At 31.0% G+C, this 15,923-nt stretch overlaps 1 protein-coding gene across 1 annotated transcript; it reads right to left on the reverse strand.

The window, feature by feature from the left end:
• Window positions 1–10,118: 10,118 nt before the first annotated feature.
• On the reverse strand, window positions 10,119–14,230 carry LOC143542444 (V-type proton ATPase subunit C-like). The gene is made up of 11 exons (XM_077035026.1): window positions 14,056–14,230; window positions 13,889–13,957; window positions 13,658–13,785; window positions 13,478–13,577; window positions 12,834–12,901; window positions 12,615–12,756; window positions 12,394–12,510; window positions 11,856–11,981; window positions 11,083–11,166; window positions 10,905–10,984; window positions 10,119–10,368 (listed from the first exon to the last, which is right to left on the reverse strand). The coding sequence occupies exons 1-11, from the start codon at window positions 14,170–14,172 to the stop codon at window positions 10,272–10,274; spliced, it is 1,128 nt and encodes a 375-aa protein (XP_076891141.1). The 5' UTR covers window positions 14,173–14,230; the 3' UTR covers window positions 10,119–10,271.
• Between the last annotated feature and the right edge of the window lie 1,693 nt (window positions 14,231–15,923).

Below are 15,923 nucleotides of genomic sequence, written 5' to 3' on the forward strand. Positions count from 1 at the left end.
ATACGTGACGGGTTATAGAGAATCCAATCGCGTATCGTTGTGGGTGGGTTTCTACCAGATTTTAATTTTAGATATTTTTAGTCCATAAAGTTCCAAAAATGTGTTTTTAGTCACTTATGCGATTTAAGAGTTCCTAAGGACCATTTGGCATGATTGAAAGTTAGAAAAACATAAACTAAGTTAAACACAATTAAATACTAATAAATGCATGATTTTATTGATAATAAAAATCCGAATTACATTCCTAAATCAGGTAAACGAATACGAAAAACCTGAAATGTTACAGTATCTTCTACTTTTGTGAATTCCGTGTATGTGTATGTTTAATTAATCGAGAAATTAATTAAATAAATAAAATGAATATGATTTATGTTTAATTATATGACTATGAATTTATGCGTGTGTGTGATGATTTTACTTCTTTTATTCATTAAATGAAACAAAACCCATGCCTCTTCTGTCATTATCTCCTTTGGCTGTCTTTCTTAATTATGTAACTTAATTATCGATCATTATTTTAGTTCTATATTTCAAAGAAACTTTTGAAACACTTCTTATATTTTTGATGACCTTTGCCGGTTGTTGGATCTCTTTGGCTTTTTTTTTTATTATTATATATTAGCCGACGTCAAATAAAAAATAACAATATTTGGAAAGCGTTGATACTTAAGTGTCTAGTATTAAATATGGCACTTAAATATAAAACAAAAAACTTAAATGTCTTACAAAATGCCAATACATCATTGTCGACTGTCAATCATCTGCTAAAATAGATTATTAAGCATTAACATATATATTCATGTAATTCTAGGAAGACTTCATATAATTTTAGGAAGATTATATAAACAGTAATGTTTTTGTTAATGGATTAGTATCAAATTGTATTACCAATGTTACTGATTTAGTGGTAGATTCAGAAACTTTTTTTTCAATAGGTATGCCATTTTTAGATGCTCAAATTTTATTTTCGAGTTTGTTTGACGGTTCGGGTCATGTAAGATTGATAACATAATAAAATTTACGATACAATAATAAATTAAAAAAATAAACAATGTCATTAAAATTAAAAAGTACATAATTTAAATACGACTTTTTTATGAATTAAATAAAAACTACCTATATATTATTGTTTTCACATCTTGTGAAATGTTCTTGCTCTATTATATTGGTTTTGTTCTGAACGTTAATTGCATTTAGGAGCCTCGCATTATGCCTAGCCCGTAAAACTGCAATCAAAAGAGAGAGGAAGTAAAATCAATCGGACATTATCCAAAATTGACACGAACTCCATTCTTAAGTTCCACGTACATTGCGTGTGACTACTTTTATTGAACTAAATCATACAAAGTCCATGTTGATCGATTACTTTAGAAATTAGTTAACTTTAGGTAAGTTGTAGCTCTATACATAGTCAAGTTGAGTTAGACAATCATCAAATATGTTAATTGATGATTATAATAATGCATAATTATATGCTTATAATATCATGTAATTAATTATGATTATCATAAAAAGATGATTTTAGAACAACAATGTTATTTGATGATAATAATAATGCTTAATTATATAAGTATATGATGCAATTATATACAAAATGGTACACGATCCATAACTCGTATATCGTCGACCAAAATACAAGTGTCATCATAATTCACACGGTTCTCACGCAATAATGATTTCGCATAGTAACTGACCAATGCGCATATATCTACACGTGTGTGTTATTTTTCATGTATTGTTGTCCGTCGATAGTTGAAAGAAACCACTTTTTCTTTAGAGTTCAGGAAGTTCTTTTTGAGATGACACTTCAATGATAGATATGGATTGGATATGCTCCAAAAGTGAAAAGTATATATAGTATTAGATCATATATATATGCATGCATATATACGTACCAGAATCAAACACGCCGACATGAAAATAGCAAAGTAAACCATAAACCCACATTCCCTATCCAATCCTCCAATCTCTCTTTAATTATTTATCTTTTTTTTTTGAACGACAATTATTTATCTTTTACATATCTAAAATCATTTAAATTATTTATATATTCTTCAATTATTGCAATCTTCAATCGATCTAATTTTAGAAAACTCTAAATATATTACACTGATGATTCTATGTACGTGCATGTCACACCCGGACTAAGGGACCTAGCCGTATGACCCATAGATAGTACCGATTCTATTAATTTATCAACGTTTGACTACGTAGCGGAAAATGTTTAGTAAAATATTTACTTTCATAAAATAAGGAATTAAATACCCTTTTTCCTTTTACAAAATCACTTGCTTTAAAACAGGTTTTAATTTCTAATAATCAATACTTAATATATCATAAATTAAATAATCGTTTTATCATCATTTATAAATATTATTTGGCACATATGATTTGGTGAATATTATTAAACATGATAACTTTTCATAATTTATTAATATTACTATTCCCATGAATCAAGATATTTCAAATTATTTATATATTTACACGGAAGACTAAATTTAAACTTAAAACTACAAAATTTAATTAGTATATTTAAACTCATTTTAAATTCGGAAATTGACCAATCTTTCAACAAAGTTTTAAAGGTTTTAATACTCTCCATAATTTTAAACTCATTTCAAAATCTTTTCATAAATTTTTGAAGTTTTCAAATTAACCGATTTGATTTTCATTTTTGTAATTATTTCTAAATTAATTAGTTATATTTTTTCAGCTTGTTTATTTTCAAAGTCAACATAACATTTTTTAATCTTTCCAAAGTTATTTGAGAATTCATTTATTGTAAAATGTTTTTAAGTTTTACAAATTTAACAAAATATTAATGTCAGTGCTTTAAAAGTTTATTGCAAAATTGGTCAAAAATCAAAAATAATTTCATAATTTTTTGAAGTTAACTAATTCCAATTTTTTTATATTTTGTAACTATTTTGAAAATATTTCAAAACAGGTTGTTTTGAAATAATAATATAAAATTTGTTAGTTATAAAATGACAACAAAAAAAAAGGTTTTTATTGATATATCTTTTTGGTTTAATGATTTAAGTTAAAAAGATGTTTTATGTTGTCATTTTACTTTGTTTGTTGTTATGTGTTATTTTGTTTTAATAAAAACAACAATTTAATAAAAACAACTTTATTAATGTTCAAATGTTACTCATTATTAAATATGTTATTATGGTATATTTAATTTGGATGCTATTGTTTTATTATATTTTCAGGTGGTGAAGTAAAATGTGTTTCTTTTGATAGAACGTTTGAAGAAGTTGATGGTGGTTTAATATGAAAAAACATGTTTATGTCTTTTGTTGATGTTTTTGGGTTGTTCGATATACATTAACTTATTGTAACTTTTGACTTTTAATATTTAGACAATGTAAATGGTTAACGTTTTGGTTCTAAAGTTTGAAGAAGTTTGAAGAAGTTTTGTGTTGCATGAATTTGTTGTTTAAATTTATTATGTTTGTTGACATGTATTTCCACACGTGTGTAACACGGGCTTTACCCTAGTTTATCAATGTTTGATTACGCAGTGGAAAATGTTTAGTAAAATATTCTTTTATAAAATAGGGAATTAAATACCCTTTTTTCCTTTTACAAAATCACTTGCTTTAAAACAGGTTTTATATATGCTTCGTTTACAAAATTTAGCTGAGCCATCAGCTGTATTCTATGCATAGTGATCTTCTATCTCCAGTGGGCATATCCACTTCTATACCTTACTTTTGTTTACCTGAAACTCTTTCAAAAATACGTCAGCTACATGTTGGTGAATAACGCTAACTCGATAAAAGGTTTTCATAATTCGTTATGACACAATCACCAATAGTGTTCAACGACCTAGTGGGTCTCAATCCCATCTCATCGGAACTAAACATACACACATACCACTTAGTGGACAATTACACGCCCTAGAGACAGTTACTTGCCTCATGGTTAGTATGTCTGTAGTGTGTCCACTACACTTCATACATGTAAGGATTCAAACACATGTGTATTTTAGCCTGAGTGTACGTCTAATACTATCTTGTATCAATACGTTTTAGAAGATTTGAACTAACCCCCATGTAAATACTTTTCTAACTCTTTACATATGGATAATCCTCCATAATCTAAAAGAGTAGATATTTCATAAATATAGAGGATTCGTACCAACCCTCGTATAAAATATTTTCTGACTGTTTACGTATGGATAAACATCCGTAACTTTAAAACAATATATACTTTGTAAAAAGGTATAAGTATTGAGCGTATTCACCTTTTGATCAGCTGTTCAACTAAAAATTTCTCTATGTTTGATGAACGATTACCTCAGACCTATAGTTCGAGAATACCAGTTTAATAATTTATCTATAGATCGAATGATCTAGCTTCAGACCTTTAGTCTGATTTATAGCTTTAAACCTTGATAAAACATTTCTTTTGATATAAAAGTCATTTGTATTCAAAATGACTACTTTAGATCGTGTGACGTTTGGTGTAGCATGCTTTGGCCTAATAGGTTCGAACACTCTCATCAAGCTCTCCAGGAAAGTAACGGATCCCGCGGTTGATTGAGATTTATACGAATTACTTTCCTTAGACAAGAAACTCGACTACCAGTATTGTCACCCTTCCAGTTACTACATGCCCGTCATTATTTAAAAATATTTTTTATATAAAAAAAATAATGTTTCTTCCTTTAGAAGGAAGTCAATTGACAATAATCTTTGTATGCGAAACTTTATGTTTCTTAATAATAAAGAAATGTTTATTTTTTTCTAAACCTTTATATAAAAAGACTTATATGTATATATATATATAGGATGAGTATCATTACAGAACTGTTAAATTATTTAAGAACTTGAAGGAACCACTGAAACCTAACGTTTTTTATAAAATTTTTTGTATGTGAATGTTATTTGAGTGTAGTTTCATCATTTTGTCTATCTATATTTATAATTACAATTTTGAAAATTACTTTTTATACATATATATGTTTTATTTTACACATATGTAAATTTGATATTACATAAATTTTACACATATGTAAACTTGTGATTAAGATATGTAATCAAAATTTTTTATATAAAATATGATAAAACTACTCTTAAATAATGTTAGTATATAAAAAAAATTAAAAAAATGTTTGATCGTTTAGAGTTCCTAACAGTTCTTAACTTTTTTGGAGTTCTTAAATGATACCAACCCTATATATATATATATATATATATATATATATATATATATATATATATATATATATATATATATAAAGTTTCCAAGGTTTAGGCTATACCCTAGACTAAGATATAAGCTATAAAGTAAAATATCTTAATCATAACTCTTACTTTAAAATGGGTATAACGCTTAAGGACGAACGAGGAGTACTTAGACTATACGTAGGGTGTCGGGGTATGAAACGTCGAAACTCTTTAGTGGCATCAGGACTCCAACTCGATGGCAAAGTGAGAGTGGTTTGGTATTCAAGATGTCACAAATGAGCAACATCTGACCACTATTTATAGTTGAAACTCACACCCTCGGTTGGACCATCTCTTGTCACCATTCATTCTTGTGATGACACATGTCCTTTCATGTACATGTGGCGATACATGTCACTCCATATGATTAGTCATTGGACATGTCGATTTCATCTGATTAGTCATCGGACACGGGTCAATTTCATCCGATTAGTCATAGGACATGTGTCGCTTCAAGAGAGTTTTATATTTTTATTTTAGCTAAATGACTAATTAGTCCCTCAACTTCCTGAATTGTCAAAAATTGGTATGAAAATTTTTGGGATGTTACAGTGCACTTGCCGAGATGCTTTGTGGATAAGCGTATTCATAAGCGCGTCGTGATAATCGAAACTCTGCCACTCATAAGAGTTTTTTAAACATCGAAGCGTGAGATGACTTAAGAGATCATCCATGGTTTGTGGCTTTGGTTACCACGAAGGCTCTAGCTCAAAACGACTCCAACTCCCGCGTATCCGAAGTGGAGGGTAACTTTATGTTTTTTTAATTTAGTATTTTAAAGTTATGTTTTTTTTAAAATGAATGATATTTTAAGGGTTATTTTTAGCTATATTATATTTATGTTTTTTAATGTAAAAATAATTTAGTTTGAAAAAAATAAAATGGCTGAAGATGGATTGGGATGGTTTAGAGATAGTTGCAAGGGTTTAGGGATGGTTGCAAAGGTTTATGGATGTATTGTGATGGTTTTGGAATGAAATGATGTGACGTCGACATGGATTAGAGAGAGTGTGGATGATGAAAAATGGTTAGAAAAGTGGGATGGTTTGATCTAGGGACCATTGTCACTACCCTAACTAAACTACAAATTCATTTCATTCACCCTATTCTCTTGTTTTTTTCATCTATGTTCCCGAGTTCATTAAGAAAAGAAAGGCAAGGAAAAAATATTTTTCTCTTCTTATCTTTTCTTTTGGTGTCTTCTCTTTTGCTTCAACTTATTTTCCTTCCTAATCTTTCCAATTTGAAAAGATACAAATTCTTTTATTTTACTCATCATTTTCTCTTCCCTCCCCTCCTTTTCTTTCTTTAAATGAAACTCAGGAACACCTCTTTTAAATTTTTCCTCCTTTTCCTTTCTTAAATAAAACTCGGAAACACAACATATTTTTTCCACCCCTCATTTTCCTTCCCTTTCCTCAGTTAAATGAAATTCGGGAACACAAATTTCTTCTTTGACCCGACACCATCTCCATCAACCTCTCACCACCACTCACCCCAAACCATCATCGCTATAACCGCCACCATTACCCACCCACTGCCGTCAAGCATCATAACCACCGCTTGTCGCCCACCCCCGTTGCCACCACTCACCTCCATTACAGAACAAACAATACAAAGTAATAATTCATTTCATTCCTAAATGATAACCAAACATCTCAATTGAATAATAATGATTTATTTCATTCATTCATTTGTTCATTAATTCCATTACCTCATACATTTCATTCTCTCGTTTATTCCATTACCCAATACCAAACAAACCCGAAAGCTTTTGTGTCACAAAGGCATTTTATTTTATCTATACATGTAATAGGAAATTAGGAATTTAAGCAACATTAGACACATCAAATTCCATTCCACAACCACACCAGTCGGATTAAAATGGTAATTATCGTGTGTGGACACTATATACACATCGATTTTTCCAAATCAATAATCATCTCATATTTGTTTAAATCCTTTTGTGCTGGTTTTGCTTTATATCATGTTCAATATTCTTTTGTTCTTGTCAACAATTAATTTATATGTTATAATCTTATTATATTTTCTTAAACATGTAGCTTGCTATATATTTAAGAAAATAAGAATACAATAAGTCCATTTTGTAACCTTGTAGCGATATGAAAGTAATAAATAATCAATTATTTATCTTACACAGAAATAAAAGTTATTGAATTGAAACATCAAGTCCTTCCACCACCCATGATACATCTCTGTCACATCACCCCATGCTAACAGCGGCTACAATTAACCGGTTTAATTTGAACGTCCTTTCTGCATGTAATTAAACCATTCCAAAATATATAAACAAATAATAATCTGAAAACCCAATGTGTTTTTAACTAGTACGCTTATGTATCCTGGCAAGCTCACATTTTTTTATTTTAACCAAACACCCAATTTTCTATTAACATACGTATTCAATGTTCTTGTTTTCTTAGACCGTTTCACCATTTAAACTATTATTGGCAGATCGAGTATTAAAGTATAAAAATATATATGTTGCTACTCGCTGATTAAAGGGTTCTGATATTGTCGCTCTCATCGTATTTGTTATATGTTACGTAACAATAATAATCAAAAGCATAGTTATTCAATGTCTAAACACGGTTAACACATAAACACTCGCAACGTAATAACGCAATAAATGTTTTTTGTTCTTTTGGCTTCATACAAATGTTGATATAGAAAACACCCAAAATATGTGACAGTTTACTTTGATGATCATAGACATATATATGGATTGATAACGAGGGTGAGTAAGTGCCAACAGTTGACAAGGACCTTTCATTCAAACAAAATTATTCAAAGTTGTACAAGTCGGTTAAATTTATATAATTTCATTCAAATTAATCATATACAAGTAAATGGAAAGAAAAATAGGTATTTGTAACATCATTCATGTGGTCCAAACATTCAAAAAACTTTACAAGTGATATTGATTTGTTTAGTTATCGATGATGATGATATTATGTGTGTTTATAAACCGTTGAAACCGATCTAATGATCCAAATCAAATCAAATTGGCTGGTTTGAGATCCAAATAGTTCGGATTTTACAGTTTGCCATACCAAGTATGTCCGGTTTAAAAATTGAAACCAGTGGTTTGCTTTTATTACTTGTATACATCTTTTTGTTGTTTGAATATATTGTTATATACGTGTATTTATTTATTGAGCATCTTAATCGCTATAATTATGCAAACTAACGAGTAGAAAACAAATATGAAAAATCTTCTAATGTGTCATAACCAAACGATTAAACTACCAAACCGGCTGGTCTGGCAAACCCTTGCAACCCCATATGTTTGGTTTATCTTTTGCTGAAGTCGTAATGGTTCGTCTCAATTTTTTTTAACATTCATAAATACTTAGTTTTTCCTCTATTACTAAAAACAAAATGGAAAAAAAAAGAGAGAGCATAATGTGGACACTTGAAAAGTTGTTTGAACTTTGCATTAATGGTCAGTACTTGTCCAAGGGGTCAAGACCCCCACCATAATTTACCTAAAAATCGACAGGACAACATATCACACACCAACATTAACATTGCAATTTATTTGATAACGGAATCTTGTTGTTATCAAATAAAACATGTGAATTTTAACTAAGCGTTTTATGCGGAACCTATAGATATTTATTCAAACTCGAAAAGAAAAAACAAGGCAATAATGTATGTCTTTTATTATACGCAACAACGATTATTTGATTGTATTGACGCAAGCTGTAGAGCCATCAAACGACATTTATGGGGCCAACACATTGATTTGTATGTCTCCTCTTTGGATTTTGTTTATTTCGGATTTCCCCACACTCAAATTGATGTTTATCGTCATATCGCTAGTATTGACTATATGGCATTGTTTAGCAGTGTTACCGAATGAGCAGTCGAAATCCAAATACAGCATTAAAGTCGAATAAGACCACTCGCTAACATTTTTAAAAGTGACTGTTGTGAGGTGGGTTGGGGCCAACTAAGATCAAACAAACCCATATGAGGTGTACGTCGACATAGGTATTGTGTACTTGCGTTAATGCACAAGGTACAAACGGATTAAAGCACAAATGGAAGGTATGGGCAAGTTTTTGAGAACACTCCATGAGATTTAAATATGAAATGCAACATTGGGGGACAAAGGTTGTGGTCTAAAGAAGTTAAAATGCCTGCATGCCTTTTTTATTGCATAAAGAATTTGAGGTTGGTTTTGTATGGTCAGTTTTGTATCAATTTATAAACTAATAAATTACTTACTAGTAGATAGATGTATAAAGTTTTCTCTTCAAGCAATATGAAGTTATACATTAGGGTGTTCATGGTTTAGTTAGATCAGTTTTTATGAAATTATGATTAGAATATTAGCTATATTTTTGCAAAAATGACAAACCGAATTGGCCGGATTTGTTAGATAAGCCCGATTGGCCATTTTTTTGCAGCTTAATCACTTCTCATTTTTTTTCAAAATTATTAATTTTTATTCTTTTAAAAATGATAAATACGGTTTGTAATTATAGTACAAATACACAATAGCATATATAAAAAATAAAAGCTTATATAAATAAAAGAAGTTAAATAGTGAGTTCCAACTTACAAAATCCAAACAGGAGAGAACTGATTAATCAAGCAAACCAACAAAACGAAACCATAACCCGAATTCTTTGGATCATAAACAGGCCAAACCAACGAAGTATTTTCGTTTTAGATGGTTGAACCAGTTTCTGCGGTCTATAAACACCCCTAACTGTACATGACAGTATATCGTAATGCAAGTTACATCATTTATGAACACTAATTTTATAAATTAATAAAGCATTTTTATTATTTCTGACGGACAAATATCAATGTGTCGAAAGATGAATACATCTTTGGATTGCAGTACAATGAATTAAACAAAAGAACAGAGCACGATACACAAGACTCCCGGCTAAAAACGGGCATAAAGCCACCCTATAATACACAGATTTAAGCATCACATTATTGAGTTGCAATCAAGAAGACAAGAATCACCACCGTCGCCGCCCACCACTAAGTTCATATAAGATTAATGGTGAAGGAGACGTATGGGTGAGAATCAGCTTCGCCACCCAAGCCACCCATGTTTCCTTCATCTTCGGTTTTCCAGAATGCACTGCATTATTTTCAAATGACCAAAATGCCATTAATTCTCACATTACAGCATAAGTTAAAACAATCTGACTCTGTGGTCCTAGACCGAATCATAAGATTAGAGATCATGTGGTCCTATACATAATACATGAGTGATGAAACCAATGAAGAACCTCCATTATCACTATCCGTACACGATTAAATGGTCAGATACCGACCGTACTCTTAACCTATAAACCTCTTTGTTGGTTTAGTGACCATTACAATGGAGTATGTACCACCATCTAGATTCTAGTATTTGTTCCTTCTTAGTGTAAGCATTTTATAACCCCCTCAACAATAGAGGTATAGTACAACATTTTCAAAATGATTTCAAAGATAAAATTACCAATTTACCCCTTGTCGTTGGGTCAAATGAGTCTCTTTATATTTAGATAACAAAGGGTACTTTAGGTATTTGACAAACAATCAAAGAAGTCACATAGTTTTTGTGAATTATCTACCATATCACTTCTGTTATAAGAATCAACCATGCATGACAAAACCATAAGAAATTACCTGTTAGAACTGCCAGATAAGCCTTCGAGGATCGTACGCACCTTCTTCTCACTTTTCACAGATGGTGATAATACAACAGACTGGAATCAAATCAAAGACACTTGTATATAAGCATTAACCCAACATTTAATATTTAAAGAAAATGTAAATTCGAAGGTTTTAATTTAATAGTTAATACCAAAAAGGAAGGGGGTAGCCCGTATCGCAAAATGCTCTCGGAAAATAAACGAACAGCACAAAAATGCATCCACGAAGTGAAAACCTGCAAGGATAAGTGTGCACAGTTAAATTCGATAAATGCTTAAGAAAAAGTGTGATAAAAAATAAAAAAAAAAACTATAATATAATTCTGTGAAATAAAACAGTTACTCAGGTTTTATGCTTGGGCGACTATTGACTAGTTTGACCTATTCATTTTCATTTTAGCTACAAAAAAATTTTTGTCCACTTGACCCTGGTTTGAGAAAAGTATAACGCAAATCGGCCCGTTTACATATAAACAGGCAGTAGTGATAGTGTAAGATGGCCGTCCAATTTGTCGTTTAAAAAAAAAGAAAATATAATATTTACGTGCATGATTAGTGACTGCATGCTATAAATGTGCATAGTGCATATGTCCTGGTTTCAGTCATTCAGATTCTGACACTTTATGTACATGGAAAATTTGGACACTTGTTCGTTGTTTGATACCATGCAGATTAGCATTATTTGTTCATTGTTGGGTACATTTGGATGTATTACATATTGTTACAGGCAATGTAAAGATTAAAGATAGAACCGGGACCAGTAACTTCAAGCCTCTATGAATTTTCAAGTTTAATATGACTAGTTCTTGAGGTGTCCGGTATTCTTGATCTGATATATTTGTATAAAAAAGTTCAACCATAATAAACTCAGAACATATATTAAGCGTAATAAATAAAAAGGATGAATTAAGAGAAATGTAAAAACCTCTCCATAACTGGTATAACACCACTGCAAAAGAGAGCTTTTCAGGGATTCCTGATCTTGCATCAGTTTTTCAAGCTCCTGTTTCCGACTCTCTTGAGTTTCCGAGTTATATTCAAAATCACGAATCTGAATCATAATCAGGATTAAATAAAATGAACATGATATAACAAAATACTATATATTTCTATGTACAGTAGTTATTGTCATATTACAAACGTTTGTTTTTATGTACAATAGCGAACAGCCGCCACTTTTTCAAAACGGTCGAAAAATAAATTAAAGTGGAATTAACTATACAAATAGTGTTAGACCCCAAATTAGTTTAAAATTGTCTACAAGGACTATTTATGTAATTAGCTAATAGAGTAAAATCATCATTTTAGAATTTTTAACAGAAGCTAATGCTAGATCCAAAATATGTTACATATTGAAAACCATAGTTACCAAGCATGTTACTTTTCAAAGTTAGACACCAAACTTACTTTTACTTAACTATAGGGCCATTTATGTAATTAACTCATAATATTAACAAACTCACTTGGAATCCTCTTTCGCGTGCCTTAATTCGGAAATTATCAGCATCACGATTAAACAATGTTACAGTGTAGAGAGCATATTCATTGTCCTCATGTAGATTCTTGGAAGATCTAGGGACCTAGAACAATAAGAATTGTATAAAAGTATACAAAAGGAATCATTAAACTTGTATGCAGTGCTGATTTCATAATTATAACTATAACCGTAATAAGATGATCTTACCACATAAGTTGTCAGTGTCTCATAACAAGACAACCAATCTTTCTGGGAATACTTTGGAACAACAGCAATGAGTGTAACCAGATGCTCTGAAGTGACGATGTCATTCGGGTTTACTATATTGGACAGGTCACGAACAGCTAAGCTGGAACATGAATTTGTGTTAATTATGATCACAAAAATATGCTATTAAGTGGTACTCTAATTCTTATAGTTTACTACCTTCCAGTCTGCTTTCTGTTAATTGCATTGAGTTGACTTCGAACATTATTATACTCAGCAATACGAACCTAGCATAGGGGAAAAAAAGAGCCAACAATCAAGCCTTTCGCGAGTTCCATATATGTTAAATATATATGTAGATCTCAATAAAGTATCTGATAACTGAGTATTCCGCTAAACGTTTAGCATGAACATAGGATCATAAGTCATAACAACAAACTGTGCCAAAAGCTAAACAAAATTATAGAAAAAAGATTTTTTTAACTACAATGAAACTATGAAAAGATATATAGAAACACAAACATCTGCATTAGCATGCTTAGTTACTGCTTATAAGCATACAGATTAAATTCTACAAGGCACAAGCACATAATTAACAAAAACGGATGAAACCATATTGTACTAGCAGGATGAGATTTCAAAATCTAGCGTGCTTGAAAATATCGACAAGGTTTAATCACATAAACTAACTTAACCATAATCTATTTCTTCGATTAAAGCCAACTTCACAATGTACATGCTATACACGTATCTACTCGTTATTGATCACGCACTATTCATACAACTGACTGCTGTAAAACAATGCTTCACAACAACAATGCCTATAACGAAGAAATATTACAAGATACAATGCAAGCGAATACCTTGAGATCATCGTCAATCTTGGCGACCTGCGCATGAATACCATCCACAATCTCCTTAAGCGGAGATATTGTCGGATACTTAGCCTCATCCCACACAAACCTACACCAACAAAATCCAACCAGATCAACACCAACCCACCACCAAACACAAACACAAACACAAACACAATAAACAATTACTTAGTAAGATACGAATCCACCGGAACTCCATCGACCGTCAACGAACTGGCGACAATCCCAGACGCCTTCTCCAAATCCTCGATCTGACGCCGTATCTTATGAGAACACCCTTCAATAAACGTATTCGACTACACAATTCACAAAATCAAATCAAATCATATAAAATAACAACAATCATAAAAACCCAGATCATATAACGAATAATAATAATAATATAATATAATAATTGACCTTGAATAGATCATCGCTTAAGGCTAAAAGGGAATCGAGTGTGCCAACACGGAGATTAGGAATATTAAACTGCAAACAAAATGAGCGGAATTAGTAAAAAAGATGTGAAATTGAAGATGGGTTTGGTTGTTATATATATACATATATATATATATATATACACACACCCTGTAGAGAGGAGTGTCGAATGAGTTTTTGGAGATTGAGTCTTGTAAACGAGTCCAGAGAGATGAAGCTGAAGAGGATTGAACGGGAAGAGAAGCAATCCAGTATCTTGTAGCCATTGTTGTTGTGATCAATCAGATCAAAATGAAAGATTTGTAGATCAGCAAATTGGATGAATGATGAAATATTGAATATGTTTTGTTTCTCTCACGATTGATTCGATTGATTGCTCTGCTGTTTGTATCCGGGTTCGGGTTTTTTCAACCCGTTTTACACCATTAGCATCGGAATATTTAGGAATTGTTAGTAGATATATTACTTGGGTATTATTTTGTTTTGTTTTATTATAAACTAGTTTTTAGAGTTCGTGTAATGTACAAGATTATCTAGATTATAAAATTACAAGTAAAGAAAATAATTACGTACCGTATATGAATAAATGTATTACATCTATGCTTGTACATATATGTAAGGCCTCGTTACCAGTGCCTCACATTTGGACGTTGGATTTACTCATAAACGTAGTTCTAAATATCAGAGTTAATTAAAACTTTCGCAAAATAACATAAAACATCAACACTCATTACAAACATTCATAACTTGTCTTTAAAACACAGCTTAAAACATGTCTCTTAGTTCAAACATTAACAATTAAATCTTCAGATGTCAGCTTCCTTATTCATCTGCCATGTGTCCCCTTTCAAGCCAGCTGTCTCATTCTACTCACCTACGTGCATACTAAAAGTCAGCCACGCTGAGTAAGTTCTAGTTAATCATACAACATACAACATATTCATAATTACATACTTTCATACGTACCCCATACTTTCATACTTTCGTTTATATATACTTACTTACTTAATTAATTACTCTCTTTCTTTCATATTCATACCTTACGTTTTCAAAAGCATTTCGCCCTATAACCTTCGCATATATTATTAGGGTATGCAACCCTTTAACCTTCGCATATATTATTAGGGTATGCAACCCTTTATCCTTCGCATATATTATTAGGGTATGCAACTGTCACACCCAAACCTACGGCGGAAATGTCGGGGCGCGAACTGATTGTCACAGCTCTCAAGGTTACTATCATGCACAATATTTAAATGACAATATCTATTAATTGAATTCAATTATCAAATAAATCAAATACAAACAAGTACATAATTCATACAACAATACAAATTTTATATTTCTTGATTAAAATATTCTTCTAGCTAAATTCTTCACTAAGTCTTCACCAACCTGCATATGCGTATAAAATAAAGTTTTGTCAACAACACATGTTGAGTGAGCAACACACCAGTTTAGTTGTACATATAGTATATATAACAAAATACGTAGTTGCAACAAGTCATATGAGAATAAAAAAATTAACCAAATGAGCAGGTATAACTGAGATGTCGAGAAGCACAAAGTCTGACGACTGGCGTATGATCATACTAGACTGAGATTATGTTGGACCTCTCCGAATGCGGAAGCATACAAAGTAAATAAGCACATAAACAAGTAAGGTATAAGTTGTTAACACATAAGACAATAGTTGCAGTTTTGAGTATAAGTATATATGAGAAATATAATTTACGCATATGTCCCCAAAACAGTTGAAAACGAGTAAAAAGAGGGGAATGTGGTACTCACCTCGAAGATGAACAATTGTGATTAAGATAACGAGAAGATGGGAAAAGTCACACGCGATCGTTAAAGCCTAAAAGAGCGAGAGTAACGGATACGCTTAAGTAAAGATTAATATTGATTACAACAACTCGATAATATAAAATAAAATAATATACAACTATACATGAAGATTTATTATAAAAAATAGCTAATTAAATTTATAAAAATCTAACTTAATAAAATTTACTTG

Source organism: Bidens hawaiensis, unplaced genomic scaffold (genome assembly GCF_021521415.1).
Source record: "Bidens hawaiensis isolate Kalapana, Puna unplaced genomic scaffold, B.hawaiensis_p1.1 tig00012849_1, whole genome shotgun sequence".
Taxonomy (NCBI): domain Eukaryota; kingdom Viridiplantae; phylum Streptophyta; class Magnoliopsida; order Asterales; family Asteraceae; genus Bidens; species Bidens hawaiensis.